The 23,962-nt window shown below is 39.3% G+C and overlaps 1 protein-coding gene across 1 annotated transcript in view; it reads left to right on the top strand.

Annotated features, from left to right (window-relative positions):
- The first annotated feature begins 6,112 nt into the window (after positions 1-6,112).
- COL5A2 (collagen type V alpha 2 chain) overlaps positions 6,113-23,962 on the top strand; it is a 63,415-nt gene continuing 45,565 nt past the window's right edge. Inside the window, 7 exon segments of the mRNA XM_086615872.1 lie at positions 6,113-6,315; positions 7,233-7,294; positions 14,877-15,121; positions 16,607-16,618; positions 19,016-19,048; positions 19,696-19,728; positions 20,385-20,438. Of these exon segments, the coding sequence (XP_086471998.1) occupies positions 6,113-6,315; positions 7,233-7,294; positions 14,877-15,121; positions 16,607-16,618; positions 19,016-19,048; positions 19,696-19,728; positions 20,385-20,438 (642 nt within the window).

Genomic DNA, 23,962 nt, shown 5'->3' with positions numbered 1-23,962 from the left:
ACACATGCATTAAATTATCCTAGATAATCAGTTCTAGATCAAAGCAGTTAAACGCTTTTCGGAAGGGCAAAACTGAACTAATGTTTTCTGAAATGTATCTGAATGTTGTTTGTTAATTTGGGGGTTGCTTCAGCAGTAATGAAATCTGTGATAGCTCATCCATTAGACAAAGACTACTATTTTTTTTAGGACCTAACCTTTTCCATCTATCACAAATAACTATTTTATCTGTGTTATTTTAGTTTCTAACAGGTCTTATCCTTGGTTTACAGCTATTCATAAAAATATATATTGTATATACGTATTTGTACATATATGACACAATATTTGTACCTATCTGACTGAGATGACATGTGCCATGATTATCCTGCATCAGTGAAGTCACTGGGGTTGTGCCACGAACATCCACAGAGGCAGACTGAGATATGACCTTGTGGAGTGACTCGTTTCTGGTAGAAATCAGTAAACTGCTGGGATACTATCACTTTCTCTGTCAATCTGCCCTCACAAACACCTCCCTTCTCTCTTTTCCAGTGTTAGCTCAAGAATATCTTTTCCTCCAATTTTTCCAGGTTGCTCCTGAGATTGTATCTTGTTAGTTGATATAGAAATGTTGCCTGCCAGCTTGAAAACTGCTGGAAACAGGGAGGCCTTTTATGGAAATGCTGACACAACTTTATCTATAGCATAGCAGTGTAAACCATCTGTTTCCAATCAGGTGGTGGTTATCTTTTGTTGTCAAACTTATCACTATAAAAATATTTTGCTCTCTTCTTCGATGTCTGTAATATACAGGAACGCAGTTACTGACATGATAAGAATGAGCTTTATGAAGGATAGTTTTCCCTTTTGATACCATGCAATTAATATATCAACTTATGCATATATCCTTGCCAGAGGCAAAAAGCTATATTCATTTTTATATTCTCACAGTTCATCAGTTTTGGTAGTTCTTCAGGGATACAACACAGAGGACCACACTTAGACATACTTCTCATTCTGCAGCTCTTAAAATTGCTACACATCCACTTGTTTAAAAAATGGTGCAGCCGATGACAGAAGCTAAGGGTGAGGTTTTGTACTTTTAGCCTGTGAAAATTTGTCTGCTTTTCTCTTTTGCTCATTTAGTGCAATTGTCTTTTGTCTTTGTTGCATGTAGTAGTCAGATTCATGACAACAGGTAGGTGTTAGGAGACTGTAAGCCTTGGAGGGTTTTGCTTTATACTCTAAGTAAGGGCCTTGTGAGTAAAAGTGAAGAATGAATTCATGCTGTGTTGCCCAGTTAGTGCTGAAGGCCTGCTGAAGGTATGAAAAAGTCTTGTGGGTGGTCTAGGAGTCTAAAATAAATTTGTTTTATTACATGCATCTAGCATTCTTTGCAACATTACTGAAAGTCTGACCTCTTACATGAATTTTTGAAAACAGCCAGGCAGCAAAGCACTCTATCGAAATGTGCATTGGTGTGTTAGCAGTTAATTTTTAGATCCCTCTTTTCTGTAAGGGGAAGTTATGTTACTCGAAGACAGTTAGAAAGCTGCTCTTGAGTACTGGCTGTTCGTGGAGTATTCGGAAGGTCTGGGCGCAGCACACATGCATGACCTTTCTGCCTGGCAGGAGATACAGAGCTTGGTCTTGCTGCACGTACGATACAGAGTCTGACTTGTGGTTCCTGTCTTGCCTCCATGTATGTGCAGCTCAGTCGTGCGGCTTGTGCATTGTAGGTCTGCTCTTGGACACCATCCCCAAGGGCGCTCTGTCTGTCTTAGAAAAGCACTAGTGTGCATCTTCAGTGTCTGAAATAATCTCTCCTTATTTCTTGTAGTGCATTTTATTTCAGAAAAATTATATCATGTTGAGAGACTATTAGTGAATTTGATTCTAGGTACAGCCTACTAACCTGGTAGGATTAACAATATTTTAAAAATAATATAGTGATGACATATTTGGCCTTATTTGCATGAAAGATTGTTGGGAGTAGCTACATGAGCACAGACCACTGGTGGAGAAGGCGTTAGTGAGGAAGGACACTGGCAATATTACATTTCTTCACTAGCGTGAATTAGTTTAGCAATAGGACATTTTGTTCTGGAAATTATCACAAACCGCTGGTGTACTTAGTAGATAGATGCTAGCTGTTTGTAATCCCGTGGGAACTCTCTTAGAACAGAATGATAGATATCTATGTAAAAAACAGATACTGACTGAGGGACTGAAAGTCAAATCTTTAGTTGACGTAAACTGGAGAAGATCCAGTTTACTGACAGCTACTGATTTTTCAGAGCTGTGACTCTTTGAATCAGCTGAGAATGCAGCACCATACGTCCAGTCTGGACTTGTATCGTCTTTGTGTGACAAGCTGCTTCTTCAGTCACAGAATATTGTTTAAATGCAAAACCTGCAATAATTCCCTGTTCAAGTAGAGCCCACAGGGCCCTAAAGGGAGGACCTTCAGGCCCTTTATGAAAAGTCCTAAACTGTAAGGTTGAAATAAGTATTTGGGCTGTTCTTATTGTTGCTTGTATTGTGGTCTTAAATAGTGTGAAAGATGTGATTGTTGATGCATTTCATGTACTACAAATAGTTAATTCTAACAATCTACTGCATTGGAGAGGAGAAAAATGTACTGAAAGGGTTTATAAGGAGCTGAAGCATGCGATGTATCATGAAATTTCAGTGCCTCTAAATGTAACACAATAACACCGTGCATGGGATTGGAGGCAACTGATGTTAATGTGTGTCTTTTGGTGCCAGTGGCTCTGTCCCCAAAGGCTCATAATTTAATAGCACTGAAGACTAAGTAATAGTAAAAAAGGCAGTCTGCCCCCCCCCCAGCTGGGTGTGTACTACTATCATGTAATTTTGGATATAGGTAAACTAGGACACGTATTTGCACTGCTACTGAGTTGAAGGTGATGTTCAGGATCCCTGGCTTCCTGTTGATGATTTCCACTTCAAAGACCAAACTGGCTTTGGTCACATAAGAGCCCAATTCTTAGTCAGGGTTCCCTACTTTGTTTACAATATATTTATTATATTATAATATTATATATTATTTATTTATAGTACAGATTTCTTAGTACAATGAAAGATTGAACATTTACACCAGCAGTGGGGCATAGTCACACCAGAGTGCCCACGTACCCTGAATTGTTCCCTAAAAGTTGTCTTGAGTCTAATATCTAAGCATGGACACTTCTCTCAACCGCACACAGGTTTTCATTCTTCTACAAATGGGAAAAAAAAACAGCGTTTCTTTATTTTATGCATTGACGTGCACCTGATGGCAGCTCCTAATGCTGCTGTGAGAGTTAACTGCTGCGGAAAGATGTCAGTGTTCACAGAGCTTTTGCTTTGGAAAAAAATGTTCTTGTAACTTGGATGCTGCCTTCTTGGACTTTTAAAGGCTCATATCAAAGAAACAATAGTAGGATAAAATTAAAAAGATCTGGAAAATGATAAAGTAGTTTTGAAAGGAGGAACTGAGGGAAATAAAAAGTAGATTAAGTTCAAAGCAAACAGTAGCTGGAGGTGATGACGGCTGGTTTGTTTTAAACTATGCATCCCTACTTGAATTTTAATTCATTCAAAACCTTTTTAGTATGGACTATTTGCCTGACAAAATTTCATAATGCTTCATCCCTGAAGTATGGAAGGATATCCAGTGAATAAGAGCAGGAGAGCCTGCAGGAAAGCCTTTCATTTCCTCTGTCCCAGAAACCATAATCCTGCAGGAGAGCAAAGTAATGGATGGTATGTATCCTTTTAAAGAACATTTATCAATGTTATGCATTTAAATGACAGGGTGGATAGAAGTTCTGCTTTGCTGACTTCTTTTTTAACATTCATTTTCTTTTTTCAACATTCATTTTCTTTTTCATGTTCATTTTTAATATGTGTGGACCAAGAAGTGGGAAAATACCAAAGCCAAGTTAAAAATGAAATTAATATTAAAATATTTAACTTCATTTAAATGCAGAATGCAGCAACAGAGAGTCTCCAGATAGGCAAAGATACCTCTAATTCTCCGTTCACACTGGATTTTTCTTACAATGCCTTATTAACATTACTGTTATCATTTCCCACTGGTGCATAAAGGTAAAATAAGAAACTGGGTTTTGTTTAAACATCCTTCTTAAATTTCTTGAAGTTATGCAACACTCTGAAAACGGAGTAAGGATATTCTTCCTCTGGCCTAGCTCTGTTGTTCTAGTAGGAATTAAATGAAAGTACGTTGGTCTGCAAATGTGAGAGCCTACTTGAAGACATCTTGGGAGTTGCAGTATACAACCACCAGCCTGTGCCAGAGAGGAAGCCACTTACAAATATCTGGGTTTTCACTAGCCGGTCAGGGTGAATTGAGGCAACTTTGAAGAGGTCTCATGCCTCAGTAGTAATGAAAAAGATAGAATTGGGTCAGGTCAGTGAAAACGTTTTTCCTCAATTTGGATGTCTGTTTTCTACAAGGCTTTTTTGGTATAAAGATCACTCTAGCAGACCTCAATGTTTTCTTGACTGAAACAGGGAATTTCAAACATCCTGAAAATGAAAGGAAAAGTTTTCAAGTGGATGTAACTAATAAAAGCACCTTCCTTGGTATTTCAGAAATTCAATATTTTCCAATAAAAAAAAAAAATTGTAGAAAAATTCCTGACCAGTGCTAATTGTCTTTTACGTTCAGGCTTGAGGATTTTTCATCCCTATCCTTTATTGAAATGAACTGAGCTCTGCTTGCTTGTTACTTACTGGCATTGTTATTTTTAGGAACCGAAGTCCTGTATCTGTAAGTAAAAATAAGTTTAACTTGTGTAGAAGTTGAGCTCTCTCTTGGGCATGAGACACACCTAAGTCACTGTCTTTTCCTCACGCACGTGAGTGTGATTGACTTTACATTACACCTAAAACTAGGCTGCACCTCATGACCTTCATCCCTGATGCTGTGCAGAAAGCAGCTAGGACGTCCTGAGGGCTGCCAAAGCCTGTTCCATGTCATCTTAAAACCAGAAATGCTGACTGAGCTGTCCGAAATGTGGTAAAGGTACTAGTAACAGAAAAGAAACAGAGGCTTTGTTCCTGGAATTTTTGCAGACTTTCTTGCTTACCATTCTTCTTTTTTAATTTGTCAAAGGCCTAAAGTTTCAGCAAATGAATAGCTTTGCTGTACAAACAGCATATTATGAGTATAGCTTTCCAGCAGTACCTTCCTACTCCACCCAAACACTGGGTAGTTTTCACTTCAGTTTGAAATGCTGAGCCTGTTGGAAGGCAAGGATTTTTAATTATGGAATTGAATTTTCTTACTAATTACAAATCTTTATTTTTAGTTGAAAAAGCAGATTATATTAGCCACCAAGGGTGCATTTAGGAGATTACACGAGTCCACTTTGCAAACCACGATGTAGAGAAGCTTTGTGGAAAAGGCAGTGTGTAATGATAGGTTTCTCTTGAACTTTGATGTGTATGGCTTCAAAGAATGAGGCTGTTTGGGCAGCAGCAAGTGTGTTTCTCTTAGACGCAATAAGAAAAGACAGCCATACACATTTTGTCTGACATCGAAGGAGCTGAATCCTACAAAACAAGGAAGGCGAACCAGTTGTGTTGCAGTGCATGGTTATCAGTTAGACTTGTATTATAGTGCATGTGAAACTAGAACAGTGGAACTTGTGAAAGTCTGGATAGATGGGTACAGAGAAGATCAGATCATACTGCAGTTAGGGATTAACTATTTAATGAATATTCTCTTTGCCATTAAATTGGTTAAATCTGGTTGACTTCTACAATGAGATAACTGGCTTGGTGTACAAAGGGAGAGCAGTGGATGCTGTTTGCTTTAGTTTAGCAAGGCTTTTGATGCCATCTCCCATAGCATCCATAGGCAAATTAGAGAATTGTGGGCTCAATGGGTGGACAACAAGGTGAATGGAAACCTGGTGGGGCTATCGAGTTCAATGAGTAATGGCTGGCGGTCAAAGTCCAGCTGGTGGCTAGTTCACAATGACATTCCTCAAAGGTCAATTCTGGGATGGTTATTTCAGAACCTGGCTGACACAGTGCAATCTCACCCTGCACAGCTTGTTGCTTGGGCAATTGTTTTCTGGCTGGCTGTACAGCCAAGATGGCTTCTTGTGAATCACAGATAGATTTACTACAGGAATCCAAATGTACTGTGAGTGGAAACCATGTCCTGCTGATACTGGCAAAGGAAGAGGCTGAGAGAATATTCTTCGCAGCCAAAATGCATTATTTTTTACTGATGCACAACAGTCCAAGACTGGACTTTGGAACAACCAAAATCAAACATTCATGGATTCCAGAACGGTGAGCCAAAGTAGACGGTAGAAGAATATTACATTTTCATTGTAATGTTGCTATTTTAGACTTAAGTTTCAATACATTAAGACACAGTTCCTTATGTCCTGATCAGATTTGCTTAAATTTATAGTAGCTGCAGGTTGGGCAGAATTCTCACTGTCAGGACATGTTTACTTCCAGAATGAAGCCTCTTACCTTTTAGGAAATGAGCTAATTGCAGTTTCAATTCTATTTTAATTTTAAAGACAATGCCTATATTGCCAAACTTGTGAGTGTTCAGTAGTGCTGAGCCCTGGCTCTGTTCTGCCACCACTGCTCTTGCAGCACATCGTTCTCTTTGTATGCTCCCCACCAAAAGAATCTGCTGTTTCAATGGGACTAGCCTGTCTTCATGCAAATGAAAGTGATTCCGCTTAAAAATGTCATCCCAGAGTCAAGAATGTGTTCCAACACTTTGCTTAGAAAAACAAATGATCTCTGTTGCCTCAAGCCTCTTCTGAAATAATAAAACATAATAATTGACCATGATAAGAACACTTTTTGGGCTTTTTCTGCCCTGAGTCAGGACCAAAACTGTGGTGCAGGCAGCTATAGCTGAATGGACTTCACTGTAACTACCTTGAATGACAAAGTCCAAGCAGGGCGTTTGCGACCATGTGGGCTCCAGCAGAGACCAGGCACCCAGCTACAGACAGCAGCTTTGGACTGATTCGCTCCAACTGCTGAAATCTGTGACAGTGTTTTCTCAGGCATGCCCTGAATGCCTCCTCATTACAATCTATGCGCAGCCTTAGACATTTGGAAGTGATTTCATTTCCCACTGTATGCTTCAGGCTTGATTGCTGTCATATGAGAGTATTTGTATAAGCACTGCTGGCAGATCAGACTCTTCAAACTCCCTCTTTCACTCTCTTCTCCTACAGGCACCAAGCAACATGTCCAGATATCCTACTTGTGAACCAGAGTAAAAACAGAGAAAACCAAAGTAAAAACATGTTTACATCCAACCTTTTTCATGGGATAACTCTTGTAAGTTAGTTTAACTAAGTGCTTTCGAAGTACGCAAATCCAAGACTGTGGAGTAACCATCAGAAAGGAACCAGCCTGACCAATCTTTCAGCCAAGTGTCGCTGCTGCACAGTTCCCTGCCGTGTCCGTAGCGTAAGACGGGGTGTTTAGAAGGGCTGAGTCTTGTTCAGGAGCTCAGGAGCAGTGCGGTTAACATGTAGATACGACTTCAACAGATTGAAGGGAATTGAATGGTGTAATAAACACTGGATAGTGCTGTGGGACCAGCGTGGTAAATCTTTTTTACTGGAAGGGGTCTCAGCATATTCTGCCTTTGTTTCGAGCATATATTGAATCTTGTAATAAAAACATTGTTCTTGATGGTTCTGTGTTGGAAACTAGCTTTATCTATAAAAAGACAAGCAAAACTTCTATTTGCACTGATGGAGACATAAATGCATGAACTTGTGAGCTGGGGAAATATGGACTACCAAACCAAATGTAGGCTACTATTGTTTCCATCCAGTTAAGGAAACAGTGGAGAAGCAGTTGTATGCTTTGGATGTTAATTTAGAATTCATTCAGAGCAGTCTAACGGTATCCTAAGCATAGTTTTTCCTTTTCGGTTTTCCCTATTCAGCCAAATCTAGAATCACAGTGCTGAGTGGAAAACAGACCTATTTATTTTGGCACAATTTCCTGGAAGAGACAAAACCTAGTTGCCAGATCACACTCAGAGCCCTTTACCTGGGAGATTACCTCTTCTGAGTCAGGGTATATTGTTTTGCTGTTGCTTTCTGCCTCTGGATTGTCATTTAGAGCTTGAAGGTTGGATTTTTTGGTTGATAAATCTCAGAGGGTGAACTTCCACCCCTCAGTGCCCGCCAGAAGCGACTGCCCAGCCATAAAGTATATGTTTTTAGTAAGGCTTTGGTTAACTGCTATAGCAATTAAGTCTCTGCTTGGGAGCTGACTTCCACCTTGATACTTAGCAGTGTTTATTCATACTTAACATTGTTTGTGGACTCTGCAGGAAAAACAGTTGGGTCTGTAATTTTCCAGTCCTAAAATACGTGTTTTAAAATTATCTACATCATTTAGGAGAACACCCTGGGACTTTTCTACTTCTGAAACAAGGCACAAAGAGTTGCAGCTCCCTGTCTAGAGGGTTGACCCCCTCGATCACATTGAAACTCATTTGGAATTAAGACTGTTTACCATCTTTTAATCTGTGGAATGCTTTTAAAAACATTTTTTATTGTCAACTTTGCAAATTATCCTCTGGGAGTTTTTGAAGCAGGAACTCTGCAGGATGGATTAAAAAACTTCACCTCTTTTCCTAAGAAACAGTACTGATGAAACCTGGTTTGCTACAGGTTTGTGTTTTAAACTGTGTGCCTGTGGGTGTTCCCAAAAGTATAATGAAAGGGATTTGTTGTTATCCACTTGTTTTACAAGGGAGCCTTGATGGGGCACTAACGTGGAACTTCCTTCTCTTCCTAACTGTGCCTGTTCACAAAATTTGCAGGAGCACAATTGTCTTAGTGACCTGGTCTCTCACAAGGTCTCTGTTAAATTTGGCTGAAATCAGCCACTGGAATCAAATGGGCTTGGGGACACAGATGTCACAGTGCAGCCAGTATGATCACATAAGCCTAATTTCATTAGGAAACCATAGGGAAAAGGCAAAATTAAATGTTCATCTGGACCTTCAGCTGGCAGAAAACAGCACAGAGCCACAAGACTTTGATAAAGTCATCTTCTTTCAGACCAATGAATGTCTGTGCTAGTTATTCATCTACACAATCCTGTAATGAATAAATCCTCTCCATGATACTCATGATGAATCTGTACACGTCATTCATTGCTTGTTCTCTTGGCTATGCAGGGATACTTAAACTACATTTGAAGCCACCAAGGGAACATTCATCTTCTGTAACCCTTGGTGAATTAACAATGTGTTTCAGACCTTGTTAGTGGTCGGTGTTTCCAAAAGAATGCGAGTTACTTGGGTTTAAGTGCATTGTTGTATTGTAGCTGTTAACTAAAGTTCAATGAGATGTATGATGTGTCTGAATGGAAATGTCTGAATGCAAATTTGATTTCAATTTGACAATCAAATATTTCACATTAAGTGAATTGATTGAGTGAATCAGTTCAGCCTTTGTTGGTAAGGGATTTCAGGTTCATCCTCGTGTATGTATCTCTAAAATACTTACATAAACTGCATGTTCTTATCTTTATTAACAAAAATTGTTTCTGTGCAATAAATGCAAAATAGGTTTTGTATTTATCAGCACTCCTGGAAAGTATCTAATTTTCAAAATAATTGGTGTTTACATTATAATTTGCATGGCACAATAATTTGGATAATACTTTATTTACACTTCAAAAAAAGTTATCAAAAGGTAAACAAAACAGGCAGTCTGATTCTTAGTGGAGTAAATGAGAGTTTTTTTCCATTGATTTAATGGGAACTGGATCAAGCCCTGTATTATTGTTGCAACAGTCTGACAATCAGAGATTATTAACACCAAGCTCCTCTTGTCCCTCTCTTGGCAGTCTGTACACATGCACAACAGTACATCTGCAAAATGGTTGCTAGCGCATATCGTCTTTCGCTTTGATTTACTTCTGCACCTCTGCTTTGTGAGTCAGCAGGATTAAATTTGGGAATTCATAACTTGAAACTCAGGATTTCATACTCTAGAATTTTTTTTTAAACGTAAGAACTGCCATATCTATGTGATCTCGTATTTCTTTGCACTTTTCACAAACTAACGTCAGGATGAGAAAGAGAAGTTGAGAAGCTACCTGCACTAGTAGTTGGTTTTGTTTCCAACCCTTCTTCGTTACATACCTCTTCTGTTCCAGTCTTTTTATGTTAAGCAATGTAAAAGCATTGGAGTTTAGTTACAATATGCATCAAGAAGTCCCTCTTGGCAGGAGAAAGAATAAAACTGGCAGACTGTGCCCTCAATACCAGTTGCCATCTTTTCTGCCTTTAGTGGACTGTGTTCTGTCCTGCTGTAGGTCTCTCAGCCTTTAGGCTCCTTTAGTTATCGTGTTGGTAGGACTAGTGAAAATGCCATCAAATGGAGCTGCTTTACTGTCAAATCCCTTGCTTTCCCTTACTGTTTCATCTATGAACCGAAGTAGTTAATGTCTGCAGAAAACCTGCTTGCCTGCAAATTTTGCTCAGGCCATTTTTTTTCCCAAGTAGGGCATGGAGAGATGTATTCCCTTCCATCGTATACCTGTCTTCTCTTCAGCTGAGGTAATGGCGGTTGACTGCTTCCATATTAGGTTGTCCGTAAGCAGAGACGGGGAGCCGGAGAATATAGTTTGGGGCTTTGGGGACATTTCTGCAAGGAAAAATAAGACCTTAGGATGACAGCTTCAGCAAGCCTCCCTGTTTGTACGTGTGGAGTCATCTTTCTTTTCTCCCCCTTCTTATCATTTTCTTTTAAAATCCTTTAGCTCAAGACACTGTTATACCCTGCTCTGCTTAATATTCTCTTTTTATGGTGTCATTTTTCTTCTTTCTTTCTTTTTGTTCTACCTCGTTCCTTGTCCACACCTTTCCTTGTTCACATGCAAGGTGTGAACCAGAAGTCTGGGAAAGCAGTAGGAGTATAATAATGAGGAGTAACTTTAAACAGTGAACGAAGCAGCAGTGAATTTCCAGGTGTGGATTTCAAAACTATGTATATCTAGTGGTGCCAGATTGACACGGTTTCATATGCTGTCTTTTAAAATGCTTGTCCTGTTGGTGGCTTGTTGAGGAGTGGAATTAACCTTGAGGCAAATTTACTTGAAAGGAAAATGAGCTCAGCACAAAATGCCCAAAGCAGGGTGTGCCCTGCACACCTTTACGCTGCAGGAACTTCTTTGAGGTTTGATTGTGATGACTGACGGGCTTTGACAGCCATCTAGTGGCTGGGCTGGCGTGTGTTCCGCTCCTCCCAGTAATTAGTTCGATATCAGTGTCGTCACGAAACTGGGCCTGAATATGTCAGTGCTTGATGTGATTTTTACTTCCAAACTGTTGATGCATAGTCTCTGAGTATGATGGTTTAGTATATTAGCTATAATCGACTGTTTGACTTCTGACCAAATAGTTCCTTAAAGCAAAACTGATGCCCTAACAGGTCAATTATAGCAGAAAAATAATTGCATTATACTCACTGTGCTTTTCATTGAAATCCTCTTTCACGAAGGTCCTTTGTACAAGCTCACGAATGAATGAGTCCTTAATATATCATAGGACATTTCTTCTCCCTTGCCTTTTATATTTGCAAACTGCTTTGAAACTCATTCTCACCAACTTCAATGGATTCGCAGCCCTGTAGGTTCTCTGGTCAGGTCCAATGCCAATTAGATTTGTACCTTTTGTTGGTAAGAAAGGAATTGGTAAATGGGCCAGCAGATCCTTTTGCCACATTAAGAATTTCCAAAGCTGCTTCTAAAGCTGCTCAGCACCCTGTGTTACAACTGCAGAGGTAGAAAGAACATGCGACATGTAGAGTTTGCGACTTGGTCTCTGTAATCAGAAAAACTTGCATCCAAACCAGGGAGTAAATGGTGGAACGGTTTCCTTTGTTGCCTTTCCTGGTCTGGGTGTAGATGGATAACATGCGTGCAGTTCAGGTCTGAGAGTAAAATGTCAAGATGTGCTTGTGGGATGAGTTGGCTTTGAAATAGCTGCTCTTTTCAGATTGCTCGCTGAGTGTGATGCAGTCACAGCAGAAAGGAAAACTAGAAGCACCAAACGTAATCAAAAGATTTAAAATTAAAAATGTGTTTTCCAGAAGTATTGTGAGGTGGAGTTTTTGTTTGCTTGGATTTTTTGTTTTGTTTTGTTATCAGCATAACTGCGATCTGATAGGAAAACAGACTTCTTAGTACATTTCCAGAAGTTGGTATGTGCTTTTTTCCCCTGCCTTTGTCTACCTCTTTCTCAGCGGCTGAGCAGGACCCAGGCAGAAGCTAGTCACCATCTGGCTCAGCTCTGATTTGCCAAAGCAGTTGCTATGTGGTTTATTTGAAGTTATGACAGAATACTGACTTTGGGCTCAGGAACTTAGAAGTTTCATTTATGCAAACTGCTGCTCTTCTGAACAGCACGATGAGTTCTGCGGGTGATACACTAAGGAAGACATAGACCATATGCCAGACATCTGGGGGGAAAAGGCTAAATATGTCAGACAGCACGTTATGTCATGCACACAAGGGAGAGGTGGGAAGAGTGCTTTCCAAAATACGATCTGCAGTTTGGAAAATGATTCTCACAGTGTCATAAATGGACTGTGCAGTACACTCGGTTGATGTCTTTACTTCACACAGAAAACATTTCCTCCTGAGCTTCTGCAGCACCCCTTCAAGTCATTTCGTGGTTGGTGTGATAAACTGATTGAAGAGAGGAGCTGACCTGGTATAAATTTAGATTTCAGTTTCTGTTAGAAAGCTGCAGAAGTCAGTGATGGCAGGCAACAGTTAATGACACATCTGCTCCATTTCTCTGGGCTTTGACATTGATGGAGTAACTGGCCTTGAGTTAAGGCATGAAACTGAAATTCCAAATCTGGTCATACTTATTACTTTGTGATTTTCTGTTTACATCTGGTTTAAATTTGGACAGAAATGCATAGAACAGTGATACTGTCCCTGTGCTTAGAGCTGTTAATTTTTACGCTAATAACAGGTTTTCTTAAAAAAATAGTGGTCATGATCTTTGACTAGTGGGATATGTCCCCTCTCTCTGTCTATATATACACATATAAATTGCCCCTATTCCTAGTCTTGTATCAGTTAGAAATCAGGGTTGTTGGGAATTTTCAGATCATGGTTTTGACTGAATTGTGCAGCTTCAAAGACGTTTTTGATAGGAAGGTTTCTGTGATGAGAGGGAGCTACCACCCAGGTAAGCTTAATCCTCTCCACAGCATCCCAGGGGTTAGGAGAATCACTTTGGACTGCATGTGACAGCTTTGCTGGTTGTGACTCAGAGGGCATCTTGGTACTGGGGTTCTTGGTTTGCGGGTTTGTGACCCGTGTGTAGGGGCAGCCTGGGGACAGTTTATTGCTTTTGCGGGCTCTTCTGTTCCTTTAGAGGATGAAATATTCATTAGGCCAAAGTGAAAAAACCTTCTTTTTGCTGATAAGGCGTTCTGTAAAATGTTGGATACCCAAAGAAAAGTTTTCACTTTATTTGATTTTTTAATTCTCTATGAGACATATTTTTAGGGGAAGATACTGAGATATACTTACCTCATGATTAAAAAATAATCCAGATATTTGGCATATTTGCCTACAGAATAGGAAGAAAACAAAGGTAGAGACTTAATTATGGATAAGACAGTACCTAAACAGATGGTTATGTCCCCTTAAATGCTGCTGTCAGTCAAATGGGGAAATTTTTGAAATTTCTAAGTTATGGATTCAACCCAGAGAAGTTCCACCTTGGTGACAGTAGATTGGTTGGTGAGGAGAGAGCAAAAACTGTACTGAATGGATTTATAAATAAAAGAAGAAATCAATTCTAAATTGGAATTCAGGGAAAAAGAGAAAAGTGATAGTTTCAAGACAAGAAAGAACGTAAACCTTCTGTAAATGGAGTAGATTAAGTTAAAAATGACATATGCAACATCAATAAAATAGAATGACCTCCGTACAAATGTGTGAATATGTCCATAGACAGGACATACGTATAGTCAGTCAACGCAGTTCCTATATAAATAGCCACATAGGAGAAATATATATAGGCAAAATATTTAAGAGATATTTTGTATGTAGTTAATATATCCATAGCAATAATTTATGTGTGTGCTGGAGTAATTGTGTAGGGCCATGACCAGCTGGATTATAAAACATGAGCAAAATAAATAATTTGAGGATCCTCTCTTCACTCAGCTGGAAATGCTGCTGCAAGTACCTTTGCGATGGAGATTGCTGTTGCCACTGGACAGTGACTGACTGTCCTGTTTGGAAGATTTGATTCTCCGTGTTGGTATTACCTTACACCAAGACCCCAATAAATGAGGTTATTTTCATTTCAACAAGGACTACCATGTCTGTTCAACGCTGTGATAAGTCTGGCTGTGTAAGCTACCTGCGGCAGGGAGCAGGCAGTGTAGCCTGTTTCGTACAAAATCTCTCAGTTTCTTCTCCCCAGTCAGATGTCTCTTAATGCCCTGTGCTCGACAAAGAGCAGGCACGTGGCAGGAGTTCCTCAATGCAGAGTTAGTACCCCACTGAGCAGAATGACATCCCAGAGGCTCATGAGGCAGTGTTCATTGGATACTGTGGTGGGTTTGTGCACTCCATGGTGACTCTATTCTACTTCTTTCTGATCAAGAAATAAAGTGGTAAAATAAGAAAGACCTTTAAGATGACATTTAAAAGTCCTTTATATTAATTTCAGCTATGCTAGTGGGCTGTTTTCTTCATGTATGTGATGCTGCTTCTCATCTCCAAATATGCTCTTACCTTACCCAGATCTACCTCTCGTTTGATTTCACAGTTGGAAAATGTGTTGTATATTCTCTCTCTTATCCCAGGGGAAGATGTTGAAGAAATAGCCTGCACTCAGAATGGCCAGATGTACCTGAACAGGGACATTTGGAAGCCCTCACCGTGTCAAATTTGCGTCTGTGACAACGGAGCTATTCTTTGCGATGAAATCCAGTGTCAAGATGTGCTGGAGTGTGAGAACCCGCAGGTGCCCCCGGGAGAGTGCTGTCCTGTGTGTCCCCATACAACCCGCGATTTTGACACCGGCATTGGTAAGCTTGCTTTCCAGATCGTTATTTTGAATGGAGAGACAGACCAAAGGGCTAGGAACCTCATGTTACTGAAATTTCTGATAGTATTTCCAGGGTAAAAGTTTAAATCTGAAGATAGGAGATACTTGGCAGTTATCTTTCATCTTGGGTTGCACCTGAGCTGGCTCTGAAAACAATTTTCTTCTGACTATCAATCTGATATAAGCCCAAATGGCTTTTTAACTAAAAGGTTGATCTGAATTCCATCTTGATATTTCAAGGAGGTTGAAATCTTGCTTCTTTTTGTGATCCATCTGGAACTGGAAGACATATCTATAAAATATATTATATAAAAATATATTTATTGTAGAAATATATATAATAAATGTGTGCGTTAATAGAATACTTGGATTGAGGTATCTCCAATAGATGAATAAATGTTACCATTATATGTAAACAAAGCGTAAATAGTATAAAATATTTCCCTAAAGTGGAAGCATGGGTATGTGATCCTCTTGTAAGACACAAGAAAAAAAGTTAAGGTGAAGTATTCTTAACTCTCTGTTTGCATACTTTCTGTGGTATGCCTTAAAGATTATGTCTTTACCAGTCCATTTCTTTTTCCTGGAGAGTCTTGGATGAAGCAATCCCTCCCAGTTTTCCTAAGAGAGAATACCTTGACTTGCAATTAACATTCATTAATACTGTGTATTGCATTATTTGAACTCCATTCTATAGATAATAATTAAAGCAATTTCTTCAGGAGTTATAATTGCTGTTGGTTATCTTAATATAGAACAAAGTAGTGATAAAAACATGTAGTAGGGAATTGTGTAATGGAGCAATGGAGCAAGATGTGGCAAGCATTAATAAATAGATGGTGTGTCCTGCTGTGTTTTGTGAGGCATTAGGCCAACACCAACAAGGTACACCCGACAAATCTAAAAGCAATATGGATAAATTCCAGAATTCCTTACTGTTATTCAAGGTATTACTAAAATATTCCTCTGAAGGATTTTGTGGATATGAGTGTGATTATAAGTCTCTGAATTCAAGCACATGGTATTGCAGGTTCTTTTCAAACAAGAAAAGGTCAAAAAATCTGTCACTTACCTCTGTCTTTTGAAAAATACCATGTAGTATGTTTGGATCCATCAACGTTGCTTGTATTGAAGTCAGCAATAAGGCTTCCTTTGACTTCACTGTCAATCATTAGGCCAGCTTCTGACAGTTCCTCACAAGATATTCTGCTTTCCTAAAGTGTTTTTTCTTAGTCTGTGCAACGCTGAAAAAGGCTGAGAATTGGGGAACTTCATTGCAAACCGTTCTGATTCTTCACACTGAACAAGGGAGCACGTGTGTTCCTGGGAACTTCCCCAGCTCCCTGTCAGCAATACACCATCTTCTGTGCATCCAGGATTGGGGATGACTCTAGCTGCAACAACTTCATTCGACTCCTACTGTGCTCTGTCTCCAGAGTAAAAACATTAATTTCCTCTCTTTTCTTCTTTTGTCTTTTTGAATAGGTAGGAAGAAAGGTAAGATTTCCTTTCCTTTTTATCGTAAATGTATTACAGCTGTTAAAAGAATCTCTTGTATCTCCTTGGAGCACTTCACAGAAATTAATATAACCTCCGTTAAAAACACTTAATTCTTTCCTCTTGGTCTTCCTCAGTGGCTAGGGAGATTGCAGTCCACATGGAAAATATGCTGGGATGCAGGCAAAACTACTGGTCTTAATATAGAGAATGCCCTGGCTGAAAATCGCTGCTGCCTACATCAAAGGAATTCCAGTTTGAGTAGTTTAGTTGTTTCCATCTCTAGCAGTGTCACAAAAGGAGGGAAGGGACCACTGGGTCATTAGAAGACAAACTGTTAAAACTTTCATCTTTTTTTTTTTTTTTTTCCTTGAGACAGCTGCCAGTGTGCAGTAGGTAGCACAACTCCTCAACTCTTCCTGCTGGAGTTGTTAAAACTTTGTGCAGGAGGCATGTCTGTATTGTGGTGCAAGGCATTACTACATCTTGTCTCGCTGTCCTTGCACTAGCTTTGACCTACAGCTAATTCAGGTATCAATCAGGGGTGGCTGTTGCACCACTGCCCACAGGCTGGGGCCACCCCTGAGGTGTGACACACGGCTGGTGCATCGGCCTTGCAGCCCGTCTTGCTCTGAGGTCAGGTGTGTTTACAGGAGCCTAAGTGACACCTTTGGCTGCTAAAAACTATTCTGCTTTCTAGCTGGTACCGCACAGCATTGATGTGATGAGCTCCGATTCAGTTATACTTAGAAATTCAAGTTTTTGAAAATATTTTATACTGCTCTTTGATCTGAACAGTGTTTTTAATAAGAATTTTGGTTTTCTTGCATTTGCTGCAGTTGTAGTTCATTATTTCATGTACTTGCCCGTGAATCACTGGAGGATTGCACAAATATAAAAATACTCAGCCATATTTAAATGTGTGAAGCTGTGCTGAAAACAGGCTTTTGGCATCCTTTCTGCTTTCTCTGTGATAATAGTTCAGGCTGCCCAAGGCAGCTTGCATATCATCATGGCCGTGTTTGAGTCAACGCTACGTAAAACACTGGCAACCACTACCCAAGTACCTGTGAGGGTCTCTTACAACAGGAGGCTCTGCAGGAGGTGCATCTGCCGGAGCCTGAGTGCTCAACGGGGACGCTTGGTCTGGGCATTATTGAAGAACCAGGATGATCTCCCAGTACCTAAAGGGGGCCTACAAGAAAGCTGGAGAGGGACTTTTGACAAGGGCGTGTAGTGATAGGACAAGGGGTGATGGCTTTAAACTGAAAGAGGAGATTTAGATGAGATCTAAGGAAGAAATTTTTTACAATGACGGTGGTGAGGCAGTGGAACAGGTTGCTCAGAGGAGTTGTGGCTGCCCCATCCCTGGAAGTGTTCAAGGCCAGGTTGGATGAGGCTTTGAGCAACCTGGTCTAGTGGAGGGTGTCCCTGCCCATGGCAGGGGGATTGGAACTAGAGGATCTTTAGGGACATTTCCAACCCAAACCGTTCTATGATTCCATGTGTTCTTGTACAGAGCTACACTTCTGTGCGCAGTGTGTCTCATAGTGTGCAATTAAACAAAGAGAATCTATTCTTACAGAAGAGATTAAAAGACATTACAGTAAATGAGCTTCTCAGATACTAAGAAGGTACGAGAAATAATGGAAATAATTTGTAGGTAATCAAATATATATGCTCAGCAAAACCGAGTAGCTCTCTGTACAGAGGTACTTTATGGAAATAAATGAACTGTGACCAGCTTATTGCTACTTGATAATGAAGGCAGGAAATTTTTTATCTTTACAGAGTCCCTTTTTTCCTTTAATAAAACAGCTTCCACCAATAGGTCTAAACCCAGTTATTTTATGTAACATGTAATCATTGTCAACATGTTCAGCTCAAAGAAAAGGCAAACGGCAAACGCCGTGTCCTTCACTCTGAAGCTACACAATATTTAGTATCCTGTCCCTACGCTGCAGATGGTCATGCAGGTTTTTTATGTCCATAGGTTTAAGTATATGAATCTTAATTTAATACCTAGAAGAAATGGAATCTGAATGCTGCTCTGGGCTCTGCATTTCGTATGAATCAAATCATTCAATAAGTGAAGTTCAACCTGTTTTCTAGTACTTAAATATCATGGTACTTTTTAGTTTGACTCTTTTTTCAGCCAGTATGTTACACAGTTAGAGAAAGTCTGTTAATTTATAGCCTTCATTTAACCAGTGTCCATATTCATTAAAAATGGTATGGATTAGATATCGTAGGTACTTTAATTTAGTCTCAGTTGTATCCTTAGAGCAGTCTTAGCATTTGTCACAGTCACAGGGACGGTATTGGTGAAACTGGTGCTGTTAATTGTACTTTCACTAGTTTTCTGCCCTCTGATGTTTTTGTATCTTTTTCCTACAGGGACAAAAAGGAGAACCTGGAATAGTGCCACCTGTAAGTCCGTTTTTTTTTTCTTAATTTATCAGCACGCCCTAGAAGTGTACATTTTAGTCCTTTCAAGCAGTAATTAAGGAAATACAACAAAAATATACAGCCCAAGAATGAAGGGAATGGAATTAATTACACTGTTTCACATATCTTACATTAGAAATTCCCATCAATTGCATTTTGGGAAAAAATCTTATTGCGTTAACTCTATCATAATCTTTGTTTTTAGTTAGAATTTTGTGGCAGTATAATGGTAAAATAGTATTTGGAAAGTGTAGAGATACTTGAGAAAACTAGTGAAATAAATTGTCACTTTTTATCTTTATTATCCCTTTCTAGCATGAAGACAAACAAATTTAATGAATTGATAAGTTGAGACTAAATAATTGTAATTCACTAGTTTAATCTTTTTTAGAATAACAATGATACTTCCAAGATTTTGTTCATATTGGTTATAAAAAGACTTCAAACTGGAAAGATAAACAGTGGAATTTTAATTTTTTTTTTTCCCCTAAAAATGTCTTACAACTTGCCTGGTACTTCAGTTTTCTCTCTTGCTATTTACTTTTCAAGAACTAATTTTCCATAGCATAGTCATGACAAATATAGCTGTAATGTTGTGTGGTAACTTTAATTTATATTCCCTTATTTAGGTTTCAGGAATACGAGGCCGCCCAGGACCCGCCGTGAGTGTTTATCTTCTGTTTTTCTGATGATAGCGTTTTCCACTTTCTGCCATTTCTCTTTTGTACTGTGAGGATGATGTGAAGGGGAGAACTCTTCCATGCCTGTAATGGGTATTCTCTGCAAAGCTGCTGGATTTGAGCAGTCAACAAGATTATGGGATTTTTCAATAGTCTCAGGTCAGCCTGTGCCCTGAGTGAATGAATGTGTACTTGTAGTACCTACGTGCCTGAGGACCTTTGTACAAGGCTGATGCTGGGGAATGCTTTTCTAGCAGGAGTAAAGGAGATGCAGTATCCTCCCTGGTTGTGGCTAAGCAGAGAGCAGTTCTCGACTAGCAGGAAGGGTGTCTCAAACTTGTACATCTCTGAATTAAGAGCCTCCAGCATTCAGAAAACCTTTGGTAAATTAAACTGTGGAGCACATGAGAGATGAAATCATTTTGTAGATCTCTGCATCCTAGTTCTACTTCCTTCAGGCAATGTACAATTGAGAGGAAATATTGAATACTTGATGATTGTAGCTGTGTTCTTTATGGTGATGTGAAAAAAAGTCCCACAATTTAATTTTCAAGTAAGCATTGTGTTTCATATTTGCAGAGCTTTATTAATCATTAGCTAGTTTAAAAGGTACTTAATATTTCTGATCTTTCTTTTAGGGACCTCCAGGCTCACAAGGACCACGAGGAGAACGAGGACCAAAGGGAAGACCTGTAAGTTATTAAATATCTCAAAAATCAAGTGCTGGACTAACCTCAAAAGGTTAGATGACTTGAAACTGTCTCCGTGTCTTCTAGAGTTACCAGAACTTTCCCCATATTTTTCAAGAATCAGGTAACAAACAGAAAAACGTTTATATCTCACCATTTCCTGGGTAAATTGAAACCTGAATGTTTTGAGATAATTGACAGAGGTTTAGCAGTATTTTCACTAAGAGCCATACTTTCTCAAGAAACTTTCCCAAAGTAGTGTGTGAGAGTACAGCTTTCTTCAGGACTGAAAAGGAAAAAAAATAAGAACAAAAGTGGAACATCACGTTTGCCTGTTTAAGAACTTGCTGTCTTTTTGCTGATTACTACTGTGCATCAGAAGCAGTGAGCTGTGTGGCTCCCAGTATTTCAGAAAAGACAAAGCTCAGGAAGTTAGCAGGAGTTAATACGTGACTACATATGTTGGTATGCTGGTGAATAATGTAATCAAGATTGCTCAGTGGAAATACAGACTTCATAAGGGATTTTCAGTGTCTGCATGTGGAGAACCACAGAAAGGCCAAAAGGGAGTGCTGGAAATACCAAAGACAATGCAGCACGTTCCTGTTGAAAAAGCTAGGTCAGACAAAGCTGCTAAAAGCAGATTTTAGAGTTGTACCGTTGTAATTTCTGTGTAGATATTTCCCTATCCCTCAGGACAAAGCAAGCCAATACTGAGTTTAGGCATAGGCCTAAAACTGACTCCTTTGTGCTGTTCCTCCGTATGTGCCTGTTGTCCGTAGATGGTAGTGACACTTCTAAAGCACTGGAGCAAGTGTACAGCCTCTTTGAGATGGATGCCAAGCCACTGCTGCTCTCTAGACCTAGATGTTTGTCTATTGAATGAGTATCAATATGCTTAAAAGAATTCTGGGAGAAATTCTGAAACCTTATGATGTGCAGAGGAATCTTGACTGTGTTCATAAAGATGTCTGAAGAGCTTTCCTAATGTGCAATATTACCAAGGAGATGCTAAACAATTTCTGATTCTGTGCCATGCATCCCTTGTATGTCTCTGGCTGGAAGCACCTAAAATACCAAAAGGCCGTAAATAGTTTTGAGTTCTTTTCACACCGGTTCTTACACTGCTTTCAAGGGATTAGGCCAGTCATCTCCTTTGAAAGTGTTACATCAAAGATTCTGGTGAGCTGTGGGTGTGTCAGAATGTAGGTCTGAGACCAAAGAGCACTGCTTTTAAATACAGAGTGACTGCTAGTGCTGGAGTTTTTATTTATACTTGTGGAAAAACAATGTTAGCTCACACCTGCAGTTTATATTATGAAAACCTCTCTGCATAGTGTTTGCAGTTGGTTTAAAATACCTCATGGAGCAGGTAACCTTGTACAGACACCCTTCGTAAAATTAATCTGGGTAAATACATTACTGACTGGTGATATTATAAAACCACTAAGCACATTTCCAAGCTGTTTGTTTCTTTGGCTTATTTTGTTCTTTAAATGGGCTTCTACTGACTAGTGAGCAGAAGGAGCTCCAACCTTGGTATGGATGTCTGCCTTTTACAAAAGCAGGACCCTTGGATGTAAAATGAATTCAGGAGTATTAGCATATTTCTTACTTCACATTCTTTGTTAGTGTAGCAATGAGAGAGAAACAGCTAGGGAATAGCATGTTTGCATTTGCAAAATACATCTGGGGAGAAGTTTTGGAGCTTGATGAAATTTTAGGTGATCTTTTGAAATTATTGTTGAAGACAAAATAAGGTTGAGCATCCTCAGAACCATCCATATGTTTTGTTTCAATGTGGATTTACACTCGATTGTAACTGCAGAAACAGTTAAAATAGATAGTTTGAGAGTGTTCTACCATGATCTGCATTTCCTTTTATCCCATGACAAGCAAACCCTGTAATGTTTTCCCGAGCAGCAGCAGCAATGGGCCAGACTGAGGAACTGGCGTGTTTAAACCGTGCCACCTCGTGGCCTGTGTGAGAAGTTTTTTCCTTTTTATCTTTTTAAACTTCGCTGATCTTAAGCTGGTGAAAGAAAATGAAAAGGCTTTTTAAAATATACATATAAAGAGATAAATAATATAAAATAAATAAAATTATAATCAAGATTTTATTAAAAAAAACCCCAAACTTTTGTTATATACTGCTAATTTGTTGCTGCCTACAAATACAAACATGCTTTTTGGGGATTTTGAGGTGAGGAGTTACAGTGTTGCTGTGGAAGCAGGTTGATTTTTGGTGACTAAAAAGTAGATCATTTTCTTAAAAGAAATGAAAAAAAGACCTTTTTCTGGATCAGATTTGGTTAAGGTGTTGTGGTTTGGATATTGAAAATCAGTAGTCGTATAGAAACTTTCTCAATTCTTTATAGGCAACTGGTTTTTCCTCTAGTGCTTAGTTTTGTTTTCTTTTTATTTTGAGAACAAGTGAAAGCATGTAACTCATTCTTTTCCTCCTTTGGACAGTGTGCACTTTTAGGTTTGGCAGTGCGTAATTCTGTTTATAATAGAAATACTAAACGGTAAAGTTTTCTGCTAGAACCTTCTGCTTCCATCCAACATGCAGAAATCTTCTCGTTTGTTTCAGAATACCACCTATTCACAGCTCATTCTGTGAGTAGGAAGGAGGGCGTGTGTACATGTATGTCTGATAAGAAAAAGATTTTCCCTGATTTCTGGGCTTACAGGAATTTCAGACCGTAAAGATAGATGGAGAATTAAGAAATCTAGCTCGTTCACTGGGAGTTTCCAGGAATCCTATTGTAAATGCTATCCCAGTGTAGCCCTTTCCCAAGGGAATGCTTTTTCTTTAACGTGCGAACCATGCTAGTTCCAGCTGTACTAGTTCAGACATAAATTCCACTGAAATGTGTCGCAGACTGCAAGGAAACACAGTCCTCGTCTCATGGAAACACAAGCAATCTGTCTGATTATAATTGTGTTTGTAAAGATGACTCACTGAGCCAGGCTTCCAGAGTTTTAAGGATCCTTAAAGGAGAAGAGCTCATTATATAGAATGAAATTTTTCCTCCCCATAGTCAAGCGTTTTATTCTAATGAAGGAAGCAGTAGTGACAAGCACTTTGAAGTCTGTGTTCGTGGCTGAGTATATCTTTATTGACTCTGTTGCTATCGATTTTGTCCCACTAATGTTTTATTAGCTGCTTCCATATTTAATTTTAGTTCTGATACAAGGTAAGATGAATGCAGTTTAGGAATCAAAAGAGGATGATGAAAATAGGAGCAATGGGATGACCTAGCCTATCCTGCAAAGACTTGCTAAAGGGAACATCGACACCAAGGGAGTTACTGTGCGTTTTTGGCAGTGTAACTGCATTGAGAGCTCAGCAATACTACAAGCTATCTAAACCATCCATAATGTCAGGAGGCTGTAAAAATCCAGCCTTACACTGGGGTTTTCTAAGCACGTATATGTATGTACACTAATCCAAGCTGTACGTGTTGTAGAAGTAAATTAGTGATATTCCATATTGTGTGCAAAGTCAAATAGTTTTTCAGGTA

The sequence above is a fragment of the Tauraco erythrolophus genome, chromosome 8 (genome assembly GCF_009769465.1).
Source record: "Tauraco erythrolophus isolate bTauEry1 chromosome 8, bTauEry1.pri, whole genome shotgun sequence".
NCBI lineage: Eukaryota > Metazoa > Chordata > Aves > Musophagiformes > Musophagidae > Tauraco > Tauraco erythrolophus.
The sequence above is the reverse complement of the archived record's forward strand: the minus strand, read 5'-3'. Positions and strand labels throughout refer to the sequence as shown.